This window comes from Toxotes jaculatrix, chromosome 9 (genome assembly GCF_017976425.1).
Source record: "Toxotes jaculatrix isolate fToxJac2 chromosome 9, fToxJac2.pri, whole genome shotgun sequence".
NCBI classification, from domain to species: Eukaryota; Metazoa; Chordata; class Actinopteri; family Toxotidae; genus Toxotes; species Toxotes jaculatrix.
This window is the reverse complement of record NC_054402.1, coordinates 15,191,360-15,213,960: the sequence shown is the minus strand read 5'-3', so window position 1 is coordinate 15,213,960 and position 22,601 is coordinate 15,191,360. Positions and strand designations below refer to the sequence as shown.

The 22,601-nt window shown below is 39.5% G+C and overlaps 1 protein-coding gene across 1 annotated transcript in view; it reads left to right on the top strand.

The window, feature by feature from the left end:
- The first annotated feature begins 5,476 nt into the window (after positions 1-5,476).
- LOC121187330 (cytoplasmic dynein 2 heavy chain 1) overlaps positions 5,477-22,601 on the top strand; it is a 111,820-nt gene continuing 94,695 nt past the window's right edge. Inside the window, exons 1-31 of the mRNA XM_041046522.1 lie at positions 5,477-5,567; positions 6,366-6,555; positions 6,891-7,064; positions 7,386-7,524; positions 8,925-9,043; positions 9,318-9,462; positions 9,931-10,076; positions 10,187-10,273; positions 10,548-10,682; positions 10,905-11,018; positions 11,129-11,240; positions 12,103-12,227; positions 12,495-12,670; positions 12,973-13,168; positions 13,280-13,375; positions 13,762-13,923; positions 14,107-14,205; positions 14,506-14,645; positions 14,959-15,187; positions 15,760-15,887; positions 16,622-16,737; positions 17,047-17,174; positions 17,351-17,500; positions 17,685-17,890; positions 18,394-18,549; positions 18,667-18,781; positions 19,503-19,673; positions 20,490-20,648; positions 21,478-21,546; positions 21,796-21,950; positions 22,407-22,539. Of these exons, the coding sequence (XP_040902456.1) occupies positions 6,373-6,555; positions 6,891-7,064; positions 7,386-7,524; positions 8,925-9,043; positions 9,318-9,462; positions 9,931-10,076; positions 10,187-10,273; positions 10,548-10,682; positions 10,905-11,018; positions 11,129-11,240; positions 12,103-12,227; positions 12,495-12,670; positions 12,973-13,168; positions 13,280-13,375; positions 13,762-13,923; positions 14,107-14,205; positions 14,506-14,645; positions 14,959-15,187; positions 15,760-15,887; positions 16,622-16,737; positions 17,047-17,174; positions 17,351-17,500; positions 17,685-17,890; positions 18,394-18,549; positions 18,667-18,781; positions 19,503-19,673; positions 20,490-20,648; positions 21,478-21,546; positions 21,796-21,950; positions 22,407-22,539 (4,263 nt within the window). The 5' untranslated portion in view covers positions 5,477-5,567; positions 6,366-6,372. The remainder of the gene's footprint in view (positions 5,568-6,365; positions 6,556-6,890; positions 7,065-7,385; positions 7,525-8,924; positions 9,044-9,317; positions 9,463-9,930; positions 10,077-10,186; positions 10,274-10,547; positions 10,683-10,904; positions 11,019-11,128; positions 11,241-12,102; positions 12,228-12,494; positions 12,671-12,972; positions 13,169-13,279; positions 13,376-13,761; positions 13,924-14,106; positions 14,206-14,505; positions 14,646-14,958; positions 15,188-15,759; positions 15,888-16,621; positions 16,738-17,046; positions 17,175-17,350; positions 17,501-17,684; positions 17,891-18,393; positions 18,550-18,666; positions 18,782-19,502; positions 19,674-20,489; positions 20,649-21,477; positions 21,547-21,795; positions 21,951-22,406; positions 22,540-22,601) is intronic.

The window sequence follows — 22,601 nt, the reverse complement described above, 5'->3', positions numbered from 1 at the left end:
TGGGTGACGTCACACATCAAACTTCCCTGTTAGCCCTCAGGATCACATGACCATGTAACAAATTCTTTGGAAGAGATCACAATCATTTATCATGGAAAGAAAACAGAGTTGCATCTGTAATATTCTACTACTGTTTTTTTTTTTTTTTTTGGAATGACATTTTCACAGTCACAGTAAATATAACTGCGTAACTCACAAAGAAGTTTCGCTGTGAGAAGGAATGAAACTCAAAGGTAACAATAGTTTAATGGCATGATCAGCTGCTGCCACATAATCTTCCTCTAGACATGTCTTAATTTGCCGTAAAACAAGCTACGAGCAAGGGCATACTCTCTACTTGTTCCTTAAGCTACAAATAAAATTGTCTTTAGTGGTTAAAACAAAAACAGAAACATTAGATATAACAGGTAGTTTGAAGAATGTGAATGTTATACTTGCAGACAAACTGCCATAAAAACTATGACAGCAAAGCAACTATTAAAAATGATCATATGGGGGTAAGGGGGAAGTGGAACCAGTTAATTTCCTTGCTGAGAAAACTCTTTCCGGGACTGGTTAAGTAAGCTTCTTGCATCAATATAGTGAAACAAGGCAATAGTAAACATGTCATCTGGTCTGTTTCAGGGTCTGAAATGTAACCTCTTGATCTACTAAGAGCAGCTTTGAATGGTGGAATGCAGCAACAAGATGTGTAGTTTAATATTGTGAGAAAATGTGAGATTGCACTACGTGCAGTTTGTTCACCAGTCAGAACCAATACCCAGCCCTGTGTCCTATGATCTATGGTCTAAGGAGGGCACTTAAATGTCCGTATTCCAGTGGCATGATGTGACTTTTACAGACAGGCAAGCAGAGACGAAGAACCAGTTACACTAGCTGAATCAAGGGAAGCTCGACAAGCATACATATAGGTAATCATCCCTCAGAGATCCCAGGATTATCCCTGATGCGCATGCAAACGTTCAACAGATGCTGCCAGACCCTCAAACATGACCGAAATGATAGATGCAAGAAACCTAGCTTCCAGTGACAATAACCACAAGAGGGCAGTAAATTAATGGTAGATTAACGCGAAGAAGCAATATCAGATCCTTCAAGGGACAGAACGCTGTCCCTGTTTTTATGCCCCTACTGCATGCATATCATCATATTTTAACAAAATGTCACGTGGGCACTGCTGTCATTCACTGGCTACATGTTACCCCAAACTGCATCTTCAAAATGATGGTTTTTCAATCAGCGTGTTTTGAGTTTGTGTGTGTGTGGATGTGTATCTAATGCTGATTACTGTGAACTGTGGCTTTGTGGGCCAAAGTGGTTTGTCCTTGACATTTTATTACGGGTGATGTGGGGTTTTCTTTAAAAGAAGGTGTTTCACATTCACATTCAAATTCATGTTTTAGTCTTCAGTTACACTTTGTAGAGATCTTTTCACTTCTTTTCTTCTGTCATTTTGTTGTCCCTCGTACTTGTCCTGAATAAACATTCAAAACGTTTATAATTTGTTAACTGAAGTGACCTGGATGTAAGAACTGGGCAGAACTTCTAATGTATTAACTTTGATTTTAAGATGTAATTTAATAGTTCCTTTGACATTTGAGGAATAAAGATTTACATGATAAAGAGCGTCTGACTTACAATGCATGTTAAGTATCACTCAGTGTTAGCTCAGTGAGATTCTCTTCACATTAGTAGGCTTTTCATAGCTCCTTGTAAGTTCCTCTTTCCAATTGTCATTGACCTCATGACACTTTTCACTGAAGTCAGGGAAAGGTGGTTAGAACACAAAGCCATATGTTTTATAGCCCCAGTTATTAAGGGGTCAATTCGAGCTGGGTGGAAAACAGGGGAATGCCCTTTGATTGACCAACAATCTCTCATAGGGACAATCAATGACTTACACACAAATCTCTTTTGCACCTGGCTGATATACCTTTGGACTATGGCAGTACGTGAAGATAAGAAGAGCATAAATAAAACGTTGCTGGTTTGAGTGAAAATTGATAAGAAATTAGGGAGAGGGCCATAAACACAGATTTTCCATGTATATTCCCAGTAAATTTTTAGAAAACTGCCCAGAAAGTGAGCCTCCTCCTCACTTGCCCTTGACTCATCCCTTATATTTCCATTTAGCCTTTTGCAGCACTTTCTGTTATACTGTTGTACTGTACATCTGCTGTGCCTTTGAATCATTCGATTGCTAATGTTACCAGTAATGCTATTTATATAAAATGAATGTTACATAATCCCTTAGAATTTATATGACTTTAGGACAGAATCCTTGTCAAAGGGGCATTTATCATTCTGTCACCTTAGGGGCTTTGTACCTTATCAAAAAGATATAGACATGAAGCTATGTATTGTATACACAGAGGTGACATGAATGTTTACTGATGTTAACCTTCCTGTCGTGTTCGGGTCAAATCTGACTGATTTACAACTTAAAACACTCATAAATATTGTGTTTTACATCTGATTGCCTCAAGGCCTTATGATATCCTCCACACTATGCACTTGAACATATAAAAGTGATGATCACCTCTTTCACTGAATTTTGAGTGTTTTAATCAACCTTGTTACAACTGTGGTGTTCCCGGTCAAAAGTGACCGCCATTGGAAATGAATGGGTATCCAGACTATATTCATCCATCATACAGAAAACATCCCCATACACACCACCCCAACTCACTCACTCACTCACTCACTCACTCACTCTCTCACACACACATTTCAAACTGAACAATGTCTTTTGCGGGTACACATCTCTTTCCCACGCTTATGTGCTGATCCTCCCAACCTCCTGATGAAACATTGTTTAGTCTGGAAGGTGTGGTTCATGTGGGGGATATGTGATAATATAACCAGTTGACTAGTTTTAGACATAGATACAATTTTGACATCCAGGCAAACTTTACACAACAATGACATATGAATCACTAGCTTGCATATTTTGTATAAAAAGATGACATGACATCATGAATATTTTCTGTACAACCTGATATCAATTTGAACACCCACAGGCCCTCCTACTCACAGCCCTTCTTAGGCGTTGAACACAAATTTGCTGGCCAGTGGGCAGCATGTGGGAGGAGAGACTCTGAAATCCTAACCACAACTTCTAAAAGAGTTCATAAACAAATCAGTTCTCATCATTGTGGGAGATTTCAGCTTTCTTCATTAACTTCCTTTTTGAAAAGTGCCCCCCTAAACTGAACCAAATACAAGTCTGCAGTTGCCATCTATCAGCTACCTGCCTGTCTCATTAAAGCACTATTTAAAGCTGTTCGTACTCTTGCATCTAGATTATGTTGCTGAGTTATTAAACTGGAGTGTGTGTTGCTCCCAAATGGGCTTGTAATCAACTGATTATTGCAAGGGGCAATAGTGAGCACTAGCTTAGACGCTGTTTAGATAAAATCATTTCCTCCACAGTATTCAGACCCCTCCACTTTTTGCACACTTTATTGTGTTTTAGATTTTATTTTAAGTGTATAAAATTGCCATTTACCGTCGAAATAAAAAATATTTGCATTCAAGTATTGAGAGCCTTTGATGTGGCACTCAAATAGATCAGGTACATCCTGTTCTCGCTCTAAGAAGCGGTCCAAGTGGGAACACAGCTGTTTTTGTTCTGTTTATAATAGAATCAAAATTTCCTGTTTGTGTGTGTCTTTCAGTTGACTAGAATCTTTGCTTCATGGGCTAAAAATGTCACATTTTTCTTCTTTTCTTCAACTTTTTCTCCATTTTCCTAAAAAGCTTCTTTTGACATCTCGTCAGCAACCACTGGACCAATCATTACAAAACTTGAGCAAGATCATCAATGGACTTTGCTGATCTTAGTTTGTTAAAGAAATGTCAATCCATTTCAAATTTACAAGCAAATAAATCTCCATCTAAGTAGAGTAGATGTCTTATATCTAACCAATGCATAGATTTTTTATGGAACTCATAATGTTAGGTCTGTACAGTATTCTGTGAATGATCCCCGAGTTTAACACAAATATAACATTACAAGGTGCCGTAACTAAAAACTCAGTTTTTTCACTGACAAATTATCGGAAAAGTTAAATCTTGGAGCGAATGGCTGCAGGTTGTTACTAAAACAACAACAACAACAACACATAGAGACATATGACATATTTGAAGTTGCCAATTACGCTACTGTTTCTGGACTGTGGGAGGAAATGGGAGTACCTGGAGGGAACCCACACAACCACAGGGAGATCATGCAAAGTCCACATAGAACTCCTGCTGATCATCACACTGATCCCTCATTTCCCGGAGCTTTGATTTTTTTGTGAATGTGAAGTTGAGTGTGTGACCACAGAGTTCCCTTTCTCTGCTGTACAAGGTCAGTGACAGAAATAAAACTGTAGTGGCATATAAAGAGAATCCCTGTTTCAGAATGGTTTTGCATGCGTGACTTTGTATTTGAATACTGAATCAATTCTGTGCATGCTTTAGGACCATGAAGTATGATTTTTTAAAATGATTTCGGGATTAATGTTTTCATAAGCAGCTGTGTTTATATAGGCCTAGATTAATCTTACCAAAAATCATTTCCTGAAGTTTCTGACCCAAGACTGGGAATTGTAACAAAGACTTAACTCCCTTCTCTGCAGTTTAACCCAGGGATTAATGCCAAACAGCTATACACATACATCTATTAGCCATCAGTTGGATCACCAACTAGGCAAAAACCAAGGGCCCCTTACCCCAGGGACACTAAGAGCCCATTGATTGCAATTGGTTTGTGGTAATTTTTCAATTGTAAGCTTATAGGCATATTCATTAACAACAACAAAACTAACTATCAGCTGACATGATACAAGCCTTAAGGTAGGTCCTTAGGGCCTTTTATCTGACTTTGAAGCCCTGTCTTGAACAGGTGCCCTATGTATTTCTTATATGGTGCATTTTTTCTTAAATTAAATTGTGTTAAAGTACCACTCAGCAAACCTGGGGCTGGGTTAATCAAGCCTAGAAATTCTTTACACAATACATACACAAAGGGGAACAGAAGGTTACTGGGAACACTTAAATCCATTTTTGCCTTAGAGCCTCCTTGTAGGTTAATCCAGCCATGATCACAGACATTCAGCTCTGTGCTGGAAATGGGCATACTTTTAGGCCTGTTTCAGGAAATACATTTTGACATGCCACAGTGGAGTTTTGTTTCTGAAAAAGCAACCAATAAATTATATTAAAACAAAAAACAAAACAAAAACGTTTTGACTGTCATTTTTGAATTGAAAATTCGTGACATGACACAAGCCGCAAGACCACAGGTGTTAAGAACCAGGAAACAGGTGTCGGAAGGGGAAACAGATGTTCTGCTCTCTCAGAGTTTGTGTGCACCTATTGTAAGAAAATGGCGTAAGCAAATTGCGTAGGATTGTCGGTCCTGCCACTGTCACGTGGTACAAGGGATCGCAGTTGCTACCTGGTAACCACGCAAGCATAATCTTGAAGAGCACACACAGACATGACCAACAGATTGCTACAGCTTCACTCCATGGGTTAAATTACCAGAAGTCTAAGAGTGGAGTATCTGCTGGCCAACGGTATGAAACCGAGGTTGCCATTAACTTGGTGGAACGCTGAAGTGAAGCCTGCTACCTAAAATGCTTAACTTTATTTCACAGAGGCAGTGAGCTAGCGTTAGCTTGCTAGCGGATGTTATTTGCTCGCTCTTAAAGCCATTGTTTCGGTTAGCTATAATGCTACACCATAAGTTTGTTAACATTTTGAGTCGTTTCCATACAAATAGAAGATTCTGCTTAAACAAAGAAGACTAGTTTAATGACTGCTGGCTTGATAAGCTTACGGTATTAGCGCATGCGCTTTTAAGATAGTCGCTAATAGTTTAGCAACGATATCACCAGTATAAGCACTGGTGGCATGAATCACTTCAAAGACTAAAGGTTACCTAAAACCAGGAACGTGAATGGGTTTGACGAAAGACAATCTAAGAGCTGCTCTACTTCCTTCTTTCTGGGTCGGCCGCATACAAATTTCCATTACGTATTAGGTTAAAGAGCTGAACAACGCGAGGTTTGGCTAAAGTTAGAGCCTGATATGTTCCCAGTTTGTGCCCTTTAATGGGTTATCAGGCTCAAACTGTTACTAGTCCCCATGCAGGAGTTGCTAACCAAGTCATAAGATGCCATAATAATTACTAAAACGAATAAGGTTTGAAAATAGAAAGTTAAAAGTCTTAAGAATCTGGATAAATACACACACACACACACACACAGATGTGTGTGTGTGTGTGTGTGTGTATATATATATATATATATATATATATATATATATAAATACTTTTGTGTACAGCTTTCTCACTGTCAGTACATTGCTTCCAGTGGAAAGATGCCTCATGGTTCAGATGATGCCCGCAAGACATTTATCCTGACGACAACTGGAAACTTCTATGGAATAAAGCCTTCATCATGCCTGGCTGACAGCCCAGAGCTCAATAACTTCTTGGATGATGGAAATGAATTTGTCCTGTCAATCAGCAGACATGACAATGATCTCCACTTCTCAAATAAGGTAACACAAAAGCTGAAAGCATCATTACAATGCTAAACAAGGAAAAGATTTGCCTTTAGGCTCAAAGGGCACAAACTGAAAAAATGAGATATTACTTTAGGAAATACTCTGCTGGGAGTAATTCTTCTATCGGGTGAAATTTTATAATGTACCTAAAGCCTGTGATTCTAAATAGAAATTCCATGAAGGGCAATTTGTAAATTTTGTCCTTTTTCATTTATGCACGATATTTGAAAGCCTAATGTTCATCAAAGTGCTGTACAATTAACTGTTGACTTGAAAATGAAACAATGCCTTTTTATTTTTTGTTTGATCATCTCATCCTCCTTTGACAGATTGAAGCTTCGGGGAACAGCAAAGAGAAGGTGTTGGTGTTCTTCAAGCTGCATCCCACAGTGATCACCGAAGATAACCTTCATGGGAGCCTCCTGGTGTCGTCCATGCTGGAGTCTCCCATCAACACCCTCTACCAGGCTGTCAGACAGGTCTTTGCTCCTGTACTGCTAAAGGTGAGCCTGTACTTGTGTACTGAAAAAAAAATCCATAGGTACTCTTAAAAATGTAGGCTCTGATAGTAACTAATTTTTTAAACTGTTAACTATAAAAACACACTCTTTGACTAAAGTGAAGACTGAGAAATTTGAAAACAAATTACTGTAAATAAATATTACAACAGAATTGCAAAATGTATTATAAAATAATTTTAAATATATTTAAAATATAAAATATAAAAAGTGCTTTCTTCTGAAGCTTTTGATAGGGAGTTTTGGGTGCCCAAATGATCTTGCATGCAGGAGCAGAAAACAAGTCTCTATTTTTCTCCTCCCAAGGATGAGCGGTGGCGTTCAGCATTTGATCCGAAGTTGGCAGGCCTGCTGAGTGAGCTGGAGCTTGGCCTGGGCTCAGTGGTCCGCCAGTCTGGAGCTCAACCTTCTGCCAAAAAGGGCCGCATGGAGGAAGATGTCCTGGGTATACATAAATATATTTTTACAGAAAGAAATACATAGGTCAGGGCCTGCAGAATGGTCAGTGTGACAACAGATGGTTTTTCAAATACAGGAGTCAGCATTTGAAGTGGGTCAAAACTTTTCATCAAAGTTGTCCTAAAACCAAAATGTTTTTTTTTTTCGCAATTCATGCATAACATGTAAGTCTGTTATTAGTCAATATTTTCATTAATGAAATTTCATCCTTCGTGGCTTTTGATGGTCTCCAGACATGGTTCTTTGTCATTAGTTACTAATTGACCTGTCACAGGTGACCTTAATTGGGAACTGGTCATCATTTAATGCTCTGAAAGCTTCACTTGAGGTCAGAAAGCACTGAAAATGCCACATTTAGTGAGATTGCAGGATGCTGACCTCAACAGGACCATTGGGATGCTGCAAGGAGGCATGACTCAGCGTGACGCTGCAGACACAGTGGGGACGTCATTTCCAGAGCCTGGAACAGGTTCAGAAGGCCTGTTAGTGTGAATTGAGGGCATGGTGGAGGCAGACAGCGGGTCACAACACGGAAGCAAGACCAATACTTGACCTTGTTCGCCTGCAGAAATCATTTCAAGCCTGCAGTCAGCCTGCGAAATGACCTTCAGGAGGCAACAGGGGTGTGAGTGGCCACTCAAACTGTGAGGAGACGACTTCATGAAGTTGGCTTGAGAGCCAGAAGACCAGCTGTGAGGGTGCCTCTTTCCAGAACACAGCCCGGTCACCCGACTTGAACCCCACTGAACACATTTGGGAGCAGCTACAGTCAAGATTGCAAGCACAGCAGGTCCCTCGAGGAACCGGTGTGGAATTACGAAAAGGATGGAAAAGGAGGAATGGCAAGCCATCCCTCAACAGAATATCCAAAACCTAATATCAAGCATGCACAGGCAGCGTTAGTCCATTGTGACTTCATTTTTTGATCCACTTCAAAGGTTAACCCTAACCCTGTAGATTTAGGAGGGAGGTAGCATTATGCATGCCAATTGGTAAAATGTCTTGCTAGTATGTGTGAAAGGAAAGTGTTTACCATACATGTATATTATTTTGATATAAGCATTATTTGTGGGAAACTCAATTCTTACTTCTGGAGGGGGGAGACATACTCCATCAGTTAAACTGTGATGGACAGCTGCACTTGAATTTATTAATTTACTTACAACTCTTTGGCTTATGACTGTATGCTATACTGTATTAGACAAATATATGCATACAAAGAAAATTTATATGCATCTCTCACTGTTGCCTATCAGGAAGAGTAAATGTGTGTATTGCTACACTTAATTTGTATAAGGAGGTTATCAGGTTAAAAAAATAGCTAAATACAATAGATTATAATTTATAAAAAAATAATATACTTATATTTTTTTCTCCTCTGTGCAGGCATCCTGACTCCTAGTGATGAATTCCAGTACTGGGCAGATCTCTCTGAGTCTGCAGAGAAGAACAGTGTGAGAGAAAGGGCGACATATTTCACTGAGCAATTTAAACCCATACAAAAGGTATGCTGGCAAATATTTATGTATCAAAACTGTCTACACGAAAAAAATAAAATTAAAATGTTTTTATATGTTTAAGTGGTGGTTGCTGATTGCATTACAATTATTGGAATTTGAACTATAATCTGTTAAAAAAAAACATAAACAAAAACAATCTAAACTAACATTATTTCGCATACAGTTGTGACAGTGTTTTATAATTTCAAAGCAAGAGGGAGAAAACCAAAAACTAAATCTAACCAACACACCAAACTTTGCATCTCTGTGTTTTCACCAGGAGTATGGTGGTCTTGATGGCTTGCCCATGTCTGATGTCATGGATCTGGTGGAACAGAGCAGAGAGACTCTGGATGATATTTGGCGACAGACCGATTTTGAGCCTTATCCAGAAACACGCATGGTCCGACTCATGGATGTTATTGGTGGGACTTTCTCACACTAACACAAACCAAAACAAGGAAATGGAAAAGAGAAAATGGTTCATGCTGGTTTTGTGACGCAGTGTACGTCAAGACTTGCCAAAGTTGCATGTGACGTTGTACACCAAGTTGCAGACATTTTGCCGCTCTGGTTGTTGATGAAATTACATCTATTGAGAACTGAAACCACCTACTCAGCACACAGTAATACTAAATATAGGCTGGTATACAAGCAACATGGCCTTGTTGATAATTAAATGTTGAAATGCTTGAGATTGCAGTGCTTTATTAAAAACGTTAACTCTGCATTCCAGACAAATGGCAATTGGTTTGGTAATCTTAGAGTAGCTGTGTGTGCATGTGTAATTTTTGTATATATGTTTGTATGTTAACATGTGTGTGGGTGCTTCGGTGAGTGGCAGTTTTGTCTTCTTTTCTTTATGTGTCTGTTTTTGCATATACATGTACAAGGTGGAGCTCTGGGAAGATATGTGCAGAGGAAGCTGAGTGGTCTTAAACTTTTTGAGGAGCCATTTGCTGTGGTGAGAGAGAACCTGAGAATGGGTGTCGCCATCTGTGAGCAATGGGTGATAGCCTGTGATCATCTGACAGGACAGGTATGGAGTAAATGAAAACTTGTTGAAACCCAATGAAAACCCATCAAGATTTTGTAAAAAATTGTTACTTTGATTTTGGAGAATGTTGAAAACCTATTTAATTTTCTCAGGTGTGGAAGAGACATGCACCCCATGCCTGGAAGGGAAACAAGCACTGCCCGCAAACTCTTCATTGTCTTGCAAAGAGATTGGACGAGGTAAGATATGGTTCTGGGCAAGTATGTAGGAAGGAGGCCATGGTTTGGGACTCTATCTTTGCTAACCTTTGTTTTGTCCGTTCTACAATTAAATTCAGTGTCCAGCTGTGTTTGTCAATTCCCTTATTAAACAGTATCAGAGTTTGTGCTACAACCACAGTGGAAAAAGTCAGTATCAGGTTATTTTGACTCCTGTGAACTTGATAACCAAACATGTAAATAAAATAGTGGACATAGATAACGTGAGTACACGCTCTCTGTTTTTGTCTACCAGGTGGTGACCCTGCGTATGGTTCATGAGAAACTGCTGCGTTTGCTACCAGGAGGGAAGCAGCAAGCTCTGACTTCAGAACTTGTTTTTGAACCTTTCTCTGGACTCAACCCTCTGCACTACAATCCCTACACTGAGGTTAGTAATGGGGAACTTCATGTGCATATGTGCGCGCATGTGTGACTTATACATTGCTGTTTCTGCTTTGTTAATTGCAAAGCCTTCATGGAGGCAGGATATAGTATGAGTGTAGGTTCTGCATTGTGTGACTTGATGAAACATCTTCCTTTAACCTGTTTAAATCACGGCATCAACATCTTTTATAGACTCAGAGTACGATTGTTGTTTTATTTTTTGTAGCCTCTTTGGAGAGCTGCCGTGGCTCAGTTTGAGCGCCTAATGGCTCCGTCAGAGCAGGAGGTAGCTGGCAGACTAAAGAACTACATTGCTGATGTGCAGGATAACCCACAACAGGTAGTGAAACACGCTACTTCAGCTCAGGTTATTAAATATTTTGTGTGGGTGTGCGTTGATGTGTTAACTTACCGTATGTGACTGGGCATACATGTTTCCTGCTGTTGTAGCTGTTGCAGGTGTTTCAAAAGCACAGGGAGTTGATCAGACGTCCCACCATCAGCAAAGAGCTGCAGTCTGAGAGAGAGACTCTACTGGCCAGACTACTGGATTACAACAAGGGTACACAGTTCTGTCTCAAAGCACATATGTTTGGTTTCTTTTGTCAGAGGTACTGTGACAGTGAGTTACTGTGTTTACACAAAGGAGCAAAACATGTTAAAGATGTAAAATCTGAACGAACTTAGTTCATTCTCTTTGTTCGTGTACTTAAATTATGATTATTGACCAGACCAGATTGTAAGGGGGTAGAGTTGGGGGGAAGGCATGGAGGTAAAAATGTGATAAACAAGTGCACTGTGTGCCAGTGTTCTGAAAGCAACAGGCAGTTAGTTATTATAATTTGGCCTGCTGATATTGCCCACTTATCAGCACGGCAGTTAAGGTACTTTAAAACCCTTATTTTCCAAATGCCTGCAATTTGAGTCAAAAATCACAGAGTCATTCCTTCACACAGTCAGGACTTCACAGAGTCATGACTCTGTGAAGTCCTGACTGTGTTCACTCAAATCTGAACACTCAGGCGTGATACAGATATTTTTAGTTATCTTTAGACACAGCTGTCTTCACTCTGTCTGAGGGGGATCCCCACAATGTCAGACCTCGATACTCCCTGGCCCAGATAATAGACTTACATTTCAAGATACACACTCTCTTTGGTTGTTTCAGATTTCCTAGTGGTAGGGTGTATGTGTTGTTGTGGAACGGCTGTGTCCATAAAACTGAAATAAATTCCTTATCTGAACCACTACCTGCTCACTCATAGTAAGTGACCTGGAATAAACTGAATAATAAATGTAAAAATGAATAATAAATAGAAAAAATTTGAATTTTATTTTCTGCAGTTAATAGATTTGTTTAGGGAAAGGCACTGTTGACACATTGTTGTTCCTCATCTTCAACCCTGCTATATTAATTCTCTTAGGCCTGAAGACTGACTTTGAGAATCGTTGCCATGGAGGCCCCGGAGACAAGTCTGGGCCACTTATTGGCAGGAATCTCCCAGAAGTTGTCAACAAAATTGTCTGGGTCCGACAGCTCATACACAAGGTGACTGAGTAGTGTGTACGTGTGTCTGAATATGCTCTCATGGGCGCATATTGTGCATGTGGCTGACCACCAAATAGCATGGACCTTTTGGTTTATCACTGATTTTCCATTCAAGAGAATAAGGTTTTAATAATGTTTGTCATCAGATAATTAGACTGCAGATTTTCGCTGATGTCAGAAATACAAATAATCCACATGACAATGCAAAGAATAGTGTGTGGTGATTCATTTTTCTTTCGTATTTCCTTGTTTGCTTTCTTACATTAGATGGAAGACTCTGTCCGCATAGCTGAGGCTCTGCTTTCAGACCTGTCTGGGTTCAAAGGGTTTCTGCATTTCTCTGATGACCTGCTGGAAATTCTGAGGGCGTATGAACAGGAACAGTTTGAGGACTGGTCAAGAGATATACTGTCTGGATTGACTGACCCAAAGTCAGGGATCAGGTTGGAAACACTGCACATTGTGTCCTTTACTAACAACACATATACAAGGAAAGTTCAGGGCAAAACTGAATTTCATCTTAACTGCCTTAATTGTATTTATACTGTATGCATTTATTTATACTGTCTGTTGATTGAAACAGCATACCTACATCTCACTGATAAACTCATTCATTTTTGAATATATATACTACTTCTTCCTTTTCATTTAGCTTTATGAATAAGGGCACTTCCGTTGCAATGGATGCTGTTTTGAGTGGATGATTCAGTCTCTCTCTCCAATGTGACTGTCTCGCCGTGTATAGCCTCCAGGCCAGTAACCGTGTGATGGACCTGGACCATGTGGATGGCAGGCTGAAGATCCAGTACTCAGACAGACTGGTCAGTCTGCTCAGGGAGGTCAGGCAGCTCTCTGCCCTCGGCTTTCCCATCCCAGCCAAGATACAACAAGCTGCTAATACTGCCGACAAGTTCTACAGACAGGCCATTGTGCTAAAACAGGTCAGAGTGTAGGTCAAGACAGAATAAATAACACAAACGCGTGTTCTTTCCTAATGTATTTATTTATCTTGTCTCAAGCTAATATTGACACAAAGTGTTACTGCGCCGTAGGTGGCCCATTTCTACAACACCATTGACCAGCAGATGATCCCCTCTCAGAGACCTATGATGCTTAGTCTTGCACTGGCCTTTGAACAGGTCATCAAGGTACAAATCACAGCTGGAAACCTTTGTTTTTATTTTCTATGCCTTGTATATTAAATGTTGTAAAAATGCTGTTAGAACTATTAGTATTACTACTGTTATTATTGTCTTTGTTTATGAAAGTGTAATGTTACAGAAAAAAAAAAAGAATCAGATGCTGATGACTCAACAGTGCCTTATTCTTTTGTGAGCATAAATCATACCACAGAAAAAAGTATGATCCTTTTCTGTACTTCTACATTTTTACAGTTCAGAGAAATTTATGGGAACCATAGTTCCTGCAGTTTCTTTAACACAACAACACATGAGACTTACCTATAAATTTTGCCTGCTGCTTATTTTGTATCTTGCGCTGGAAATAACCTTACTTTTTTTTTTATCATTGTTAGAATCCTCGTTCTCAGTCAAAGGAATTTGGTGGTAAACTGCAGATCACTTGGGACAACCCCAAAGAGTTGGAAGTTTACATTACAAAGCTGCAGTCTGCTGCTGAGAAACTCTCCACTGAGAACAGGAAGCTACGCAAATGGCACACTGACTTCATTGACAAGGTGGTTGCTTGCCATTATATTTTGACCTAATTTATTTTGCTATATGACTGAATACAGTGGCGGTTAGCTCTAATTTGAATCATTTTTCGTGAGCAGATTTCTTCAGAAGCATAATGTGAGATTAGTAACTAAAGTCTTGCTTTTCTACGTATTTGTCCGCAAACATCTCGGTGCATTTCTCAGGTGGTGACACTGATGAATGTCGACCTGCTGAGACATCAGCAGCGGTGGAAGGATGGCCTTCAGGACCTCCGTACAGGCTTTGCCACTTTGGAGGCTCAGGTAAGGATTAAGTCAGAAGTATCTGTATGTTTTTTTCCTGCTGGTCTTAATGTAAAATTTCTATACATATTTTTTACTGAATAAGTAATTTCTATATTTATGACTACAGCATAAACATTTTAAGAAAACAACAAAAGTCACTAAAGGAGCTCTGTGGTTACTGCGGTTATCATTGTAAATAAGCATGATACAAATTTATTTTAGTTCCCATTACTAAGCTTTTCATTGGAAATACTCAACCTGTACAACAAATATGGATTCTCTTCCTTTTAAATCTAATACATGTATGTGTGTGTATAGGGCTTCAGGTCTGATGACATGCAGGCATGGCGTCAGCACTGGAACCATCAGCTGTACAAGGCTCTGGAACACCAATACCAGACCGGACTGGAAGCCCTGAATAAAAACCTGCCTGAAATACACATAGACCTCACTTTCAAGTCAGTACACACACTTCCAGTTGTCCAACCACTCTCTTGTTTAATCTCTCTCTCTCTTCCTTATAATTCTGCGTGGGCTATCTTCTTTTTCTCTTCCTCTCACACATATACATTATTTTCCCCTCATCTTGAACCGCTAACACTGACTTCTGACTTTCTTTCCCCACCTCTTAATTTTCACACTTGCCCATGTCACCATTTCTCTTTTTGCCCGCCTATCTTTCGGTCCCCTACAAAGACCTCAGTGACTAGTGTGGATTAAAGAATAAAATGTACCTTTTTTTTTTGTTTCTCCTCTCCTCCTTGTGAGTAGGCAGGGCCGTTTGCAGTTCCGTCCTCCATTTGAGGAGGTACGAGCACGCTATTTCAGGGAAATGAAGCGGTTCATCTCAATCCCAAATCAGTTCAAAGGGGTCAGTGCCCAGGGGGAGGAGATGATCTTCAACATCATGATCGATAGAAATGCATCTGGGTTCCTCACCATCTTCAGTAAGGCCGAGGACCTCTTTAGCCGCCTGCAGGCCATACAGCACAAATTCAAGGTGCCTGAACTTATGATTTGTATTTTAATAATTATTATGGCAGTGATTACTATTTACCTCTGTGTATAATGAAAAGTATTAATATGGCTTTTCTTTGTGGGATAATTATCACCATACGAAATGAAACCGTTGATGTGAGCCTGGCCTCAGAAGTTAGGATTTGATCATTTCTAACAGTTCTACGTGGTGAAATATTTGTTTTTATAACCCTCATAGCTCTACTGTGATGGTGTACTGCAACACTGATACATGTTCATTCATTGAACATTGACTGATTAACCTTTTCCCACCTTTTGCTCAGTGAAGCATTGAAATTAGATGCAAGGTTTTCTTTGAAAGAGTGCAGCTTGGAAGAGTCATGCTTCTGTATTTACATACTGAAGCTCTCTTGTTGTTATTATCAGCAATCTCCCTTTCATACCATGCTGATAGTACAGTGAGCCCAGTTTATTATGTGTATCGTGTGACCTTTGTCTGCAGCCATGCATGTCTAAGTCATAGGGGAAAGCCCTAAGCCAGCAGCAGACTTCTCCTTTTTCACTGTGATTTTTGTATGTATGTGTGTTTTGTAGGAGTGGGTGGTTCTGGGACAGGTGGATTTAGAGAAGTTGGTGGAGAAGCATTTGAACTCTGTACAGGACTGGGAGAGAAACTTCAAGGCCCTAAAAGCCCGGGGGAAAGAGTCAGAACGTCTCCCCAGGTGCACATCACACATCATATACTTGAGAACGTGTAATAAAGTTACACTTACTCAACTGAAAAGCCAACACATGCAAAATACTCATTCAAAAGCAATGTTAAACACTGTTACTTTTGTAAATACATATTCATTTCAAAACAGTGGGGAAAGTCCATAACACCAGGACATCTAAGATTTAACCAGGGCAATCACTATCAGCTACTTCATGAGCTAAAGGCAGATCACTTGAGTGATTGAATAATGAAGCCTTGTTACATTTTACTATCAGCACAAGCTGGGTCTGTTCAACCAGGTGACAATCCAACAGCAACAGAAGTTTTTTTTTTTTTTTTTAAATGTTGTTATCATAATTCATAATGTTGAGGATTAGACATAAAACTGGTAACTGGTTTTCGGAGCCCATTAAACATTTCCACATGTTTACTGTCCTTTCCACATCCCGATTTGTTTTTGGTAACTGAAGCTAAGTGATAATACTCACCTTCTTAGTCTGTGATTCTGAAAATTCTTTGTTCAATTTTTAAGAAAAGACTCATGTCATTTTTTGTGAGATTAAATAAGGTTTAATGGAGTTCTTTTTTAGCCATTTGTAGCTGATATTTTCGAGCAGGATTAAATTCACCTCTTTAACTCTGTTCTTAATGTGAGAGGTCCTAAATTAAAAAAGCAAATTGCTACAAATTACTCTAACAACTGAGCAACAGGCACCGATCCTCTCCCTCTTCCTCTGTCAGTCAGGAGAAAGTAGACTGTATCACAGTCAACTGTGAGCCAGTAAAAGCCGTCATCGATGACCTGATCCAGAGGCTGTTTGACATATTGCTCTTATCGCTTAAGAAGTCTATACAAGGTAAAGACAGATACCTCAAATGTCTTTTTACTTTAAGTTTTATTTTTATTACTAATTGTGGAGTAATACATCTACTCTGACTGAACTTCTACTTTTTCACTCCTTAACAACATTAACTTTTTTGACTGAAAGTAATTTGAATATTTTACACCAAGTCTTTCCCCATTTTCTCTATTCTTGTCTAATTCAATTTTGTTTTCCATTTGTTGGCCCAATGATATTTCCCTTCACTCTTACTTTCCCTTTCCTTTTCTCTTTCCTTTTCTCTTTCCGTTCCTATGTGCTTGCCACTTTCTGCCTTGCTTTCAGGCCACACGCAGGCCATAGACAGTTTTGTGTCAGAGTCAATGGAGGCCTTGTCCTCTCGACCAGAGAACATGGAGGAGATTGGTGCGGCACGTGGGAAATATAAGCAGATACTATCCCGCAAACCTGAAGTAAGACACACAAAACCTAAACTCTGATTAGGAACTTTCTTGAATGATAGTAGTAATGCTTGACAGTTGCAGTTGAAACTAAGTCTCTCAGTTCTTAATTACTGGTGAGCATGGTGACATGACATGAAATTCGAAACTAGCTAACCAACAACATTGCATGTATTGTATGTCTATAGATCTTACCACAGTTCCAGTTTGCTGAGGAGAAGAACCGCTTGTTGCGGGCAGTGGCTGGGGCAGGCCTGGACTCTCTGTCCTCTCTCAGAGCCAAGTGGGACAAGCTGGAGCTTATCATGGAGAGTCACCAGCTCATGATAAAAGAACAGGTGACATAAACTCAGCAACATTTTGGTTCATGGTTTAAAAATTTCACATCACCAAGTTTCTGTAACAGAAGCTTTCTGCTACTATTCATTTATCTAAAGTGGTTCAGCTCTTCTTTTCTATCTCTGTCTTTGCCCATTTACTGCAATCACCTTTTCTTTCTGTCTCTCACTGTTCCTCCCTTAGGTGGAGGTAATGCGAAGCAATGCAGCTGGCCATATCGACACCTACCGGGCGGATTTGCAGCGGTTTAAGGCCCGTTGGGACCAGCTGAAGCCTAAAGACGAGATGCTTGAGACTGGTGATCATGCTGCCCTTCTTGCGTGTCTCCAAACCATCAAGGACAAGCAGCAAGAATTTCAGGAGCTAGAGCTTGTGCGCAATAAACTGCTGTAAGTTCTTTTTAATATGCTGAATTTACAGCTTTTTTTAATTCACTTAGAAAGTCAGGACAGCTGATAAGGATGTTGACTTCATCTTTTAAGAACATGTGCTTAGATAAAATGTCGTTATAAATCCTTCTTCAGTTGATGGGATTTTTGGTAACTTTGCTATTTCTGATGTAATACTCTTACAGCCATTTAGGTAATAAAACATTTGGATTATAGCCACAAGCTTGACCAGTAAACTTGTTCAGATACACCACAAAAGTTTGGCAGTCAATAGGAAACCGTGTTTTTTATTTATTAATGTCCTTTTGGTTTCTGTTTTGTGTTACCTAGAGATATTCTTTGTAAAGCTACTCAGTTTTATTACTGATGCATTTCGATCTACACACGTAAACCTGAAATGACAAGAGATACTGTATTATTCATGGCCTCTTTACTACTTTTTGCGTCGGGTCTGGACACAATCAAAGAAATAACAAGTGTGCATTTTACTCTTCTCTCCTCAGTGAGGACTGTGCCTATTTTGACTTGGAAGCTCCAGATTTCTCTCTGGCAGAAGAAACAAAAAGAGACATGGAGGAGTACAGCCAGATGTGGGGTCTGTATGAAGAGTGGCAGCAAGGCTTCACAGAGAAGGCCCAGGAGGACTGGATCACATTCAGGTAGAGTGACCCTCTACCTCGGTTTGCAATTGATAGATAGTATTTACTTGGAGATGTTTTTCATTTCTGGTCATTACTATTTGTTCAGTTGTGTGTTATGTTTCTGATGTTTTATAGGAGTAAGACGTATGTGTTTGAGGAGTTTCTTTTTACGTGGCAAGACAGACTTAGGAAGCTGGAGCAGCCTACTGCCATGTCTGTTAAACTACAGGCTGAAGTGGACAAATACAAGGTAGACAGAAGTCCAGTTGAAGGAATGTCATTGTCTTCAGTTTGTCGTTTGTCTTCAGTGTTATTATATTGACTTCATATACTCACGAGGTGCACTCTGATCTGGATCGGGACCGAAATACAATTTAATTTGGACCTGAAGCAAAATGTCATTTTCAGCTCGACTGAAGTCGCTTGTGAGGGTCACATGTCACACACATATCTTTTATCTGCCAATAGTTGGAATTAGAAAGAATATTATTTGTTTTAAAAGTTTTAATTAAAGAAGTGAAGCAGCATGTTGAAGACTAACTGATGCAAATAAATGTTAACTTTGAAAACCTTGTTTAAGAAGGAGTAGGCTAAGAACTCCTTGTGAGACTAAGAAATCTGTGTTCATTTTATTTGGGAAAATGATGAGACCAATTTGTTTATTTTGCAGTAGAACAGCAGCCTTTTTGCAGAGTGGTAAAACATCACTATTCAAAACCTCACAAACCTGGTAGAAATTGCAAAACCTCACTGAAGTTGTTACAGCAAGTTGCCAGTTTAATAGCAGCATCAGTGTTGTAAAAAGTATAGGTGGTGCATGATAGTGGTCAGTGTTTGAAGTAAGGAAAGAATGTCACAACCACTCATTATGATTTGATAGGGGATCTTGCTCCAGATCTTTGGGTCTTTTTTTTTTTTTTTTTTTAACTGTTTGCGTTTTTTTTTTCACTCTTTTCCATCTGCACGCCTAGAACATGGTCCCGGTGCTGAAGTATGTACGTGGGGAGCACCTGTCCCAGGACCATTGGTTGGACATGTTCCGTTTGCTGGGTCTCCCAAGAGGGACAACGTTAGAGAGACTCACCTTTAATGACCTCCTCAGTGTGGCAAATACCATAATAGAAAAGGCTTTGGAGCTCAAGGTTTGTACACACTCATACAGGTGCATATACTGTAGAAAAATACTGGGTGGAAGCACACAACTCTCTATATGGTTAAAAAATTTAAAGTATGGGATGATGATAAAAAAAATATGAACTGTTCTGTTTTTAGCCCATCATTAACGCAGTAGCTGATAGGGGACACCAGGGGGCAGTAGCAAGTTAGAAACTGGAAACAGAGAATATTGACATAAGAAAGCTTGTATAAGAACATTACTTGCCCAATTTGAAACATTTGTCCATATAGATTTACGGACATATTTGCATGCAGTATAGAATTAAAGAGTTTGACGTGTAGATAAAATATATAATTATCAAAGTGTTTCTGGACTGATCATAGTTGAAAGTAGAAAACTATTTTCTGCTGGTCCCACATATATCAATCATTTAAACAAGTCTTTAAAAGCATCAGAAAACACTGAACATCTTGTACTTGTACTTACATACATGTACATACAACCTGTCAATTAATTTGGGAGAGATAGACGGTTTCCTGTGTGTGTTTTGAGGTTTAGTCGTCAGCCAACCCTTATTTTTTATTGTTCGACGCAAAAAAAAATTGTTTTTCAGTCCCTAACATTTTATTCCGCATTATAAGCCACCTTGAACATTTCAACTGTTTATAGTTTTAAAATTTGGCTGAACAGGGCACACAGGGGGTGCAGAGCGAGAAGTTCTTGCCTCCCCAGAGGAGTCATACAAGTATTTTAGGATGACTTGTACTTGTTTTATAAAATCTATATAAAGTGGTGAGTGAATGCAGAATATCTTACTGTGTGTGTGTGGGCTTGCTTTTAGGACCTGAACAGCCGTGCCCAGGCCGAGGTGACGATCAGAGAAGCACTGAGGGAGCTGGATTTGTGGGGAGCTGCAGCTACCTTTAACTTCACAGAGTACAAAGACAGCAGTGGCTGTACTCTCACTCTCATCAAGGACTGGAAGGATATAGTCAACCAGGTAGACCAATATGTAGTCATAAACATGAACACAAAACACAGATTCTGTTTTTGTGTAGTCAAAGTGATTCAGGGTTTGTCTCTGGATTCTTCAGCATCTGTCTTGTGTTTTGAACAAGTGCCAAACACTAACTTTTAGCTTTTTACACCAAACACTATCTTTATAATATCCCTGTCATCTGTAGTACCAAGTCACATGAATGTCTTCCTGAACACCACCCTTTGTAATAAGTCTGAAATAAATCATCTCATCCCTTTTCAGCCTGATCTCCCTTTACACTGGTTCTATTTAATTCATCTTTTCTCCGTTAGGATTTTATTGTTTCAAATAAACTGGATTTTATCTTAATTACCGAATCCAGGCTGGCTCTGAGATGCAATTGGCCTACATTATATACTTATAATATCAATGATATTTGTTCCAGCTCTGCATGGGATTAGGAAGCTGAAGAGCTGTTTCAGCCTTGGTTAACTAAAGAGATACTGCTGTTAAGTTGAGTGAAGGCAGAGACAGGCTAATTTAACTGTTCACTTTGATGCACTAAAGATTTTATGAAGTGGTTTAACACAGCCTATAAAATGTGAGGGCTCAATATCTTTATGATCTTACAGGAATCCCCCCCCCCACCCACCCACCCACCCCAGAAAATAAAACCCCCTTTACTCTCATGACGGCATGACAGTCCCCCTGCAAAATTCCTTGAGGAAGTCTTTGCAAAAATGGTTGCACTTTAATTTTGTCTTGAAAATGTCTTCAGGAAAATGCAGACATATCTACTGGCACATTAAATGAAATCTAAAGGATTAACAAACATTGGCTTTATCACCAGGTGGGAGATAACCGTTGTCTGCTGCAGTCTCTGAAAGACTCTCCCTACTATCGCAGCTTTCAAGACAAGGTCAGGTCAAAGGCTTGAATCTATGAATACACTTTGTGTGCTTCATTTTTATTTTCGGGAAAAGTAAATTTCCCCAGACTTTCTGTTTATCAGAGTTACAGCATGTGTTAACTTAAATAAAATAAATGGCTGTTTCTTATATTGGTGCATGTTTTCTGTTATTTGTGGTTCACCCATATATCAACATTTACAAATCCTTAATGAAGCGACACTAACCATTATTACTATATTTATTGCGTGTATATTCAGGTCAGCCTGTGGGAGGTTCGTCTATCAGACTTAGATGAGTACCTGTTGAGTCTGAATGCCATCCAGAGACGCTGGGTTTATCTGGAGCCTATTTTTGGACGAGGGGCATTGCCCCGGGAGGAGGCCCGCTTCAAACGGGTTGATGAAGACTTCAGGTACTTAACGTGTGTGTGAGACTGTATCACATATAGTGAGCCTTTGCTCTATATTGTAAATTAGTTGTCAGCTGAAGTTTTACAGCCCAAACATAGATCTGCTAAATTGACCAAGAGGCAGAAAGAGCATTGCCCTTCCAGAAATGCCCAGTCTGAAATAAAGCACTATCCATCAGATGTGAATAGAGACACCCTCAAATATAATCTTAAAGTTGGCACTGTCAGATTCTCTCTCTCTCTTTGCATTTACATTTTCTTACTTATTGTAATATATTGGCCACCAATACCATGCCTCCCCACCATTTCTGTTCATGTTCCAGGTTTATTTTAGCTGATATTCAGTATAACAGTGAGATTGTGTCTCTTTTTTTTTTTGGAAGAAATGGAAAAATACATTAGATTATTGCCCGAATGTGTTTGATGAGTAACAAAACACTTTCTTGATATGTATAACAGGTCTATAATGTCAGACATTCATAGAGACAACAGAGTTGTTTCTCTGAGCTCAAGGGCCGGCATCCGAAACTCCCTGGTCACCATACTGGATCAGCTGCAGCGCTGTCAAAAGTCACTCAATGAGTTCCTGGAGGTACACACATGTATTTTTGTGTGCACAGACGCTTACATATGCATAACATGTGTTGCATCAGA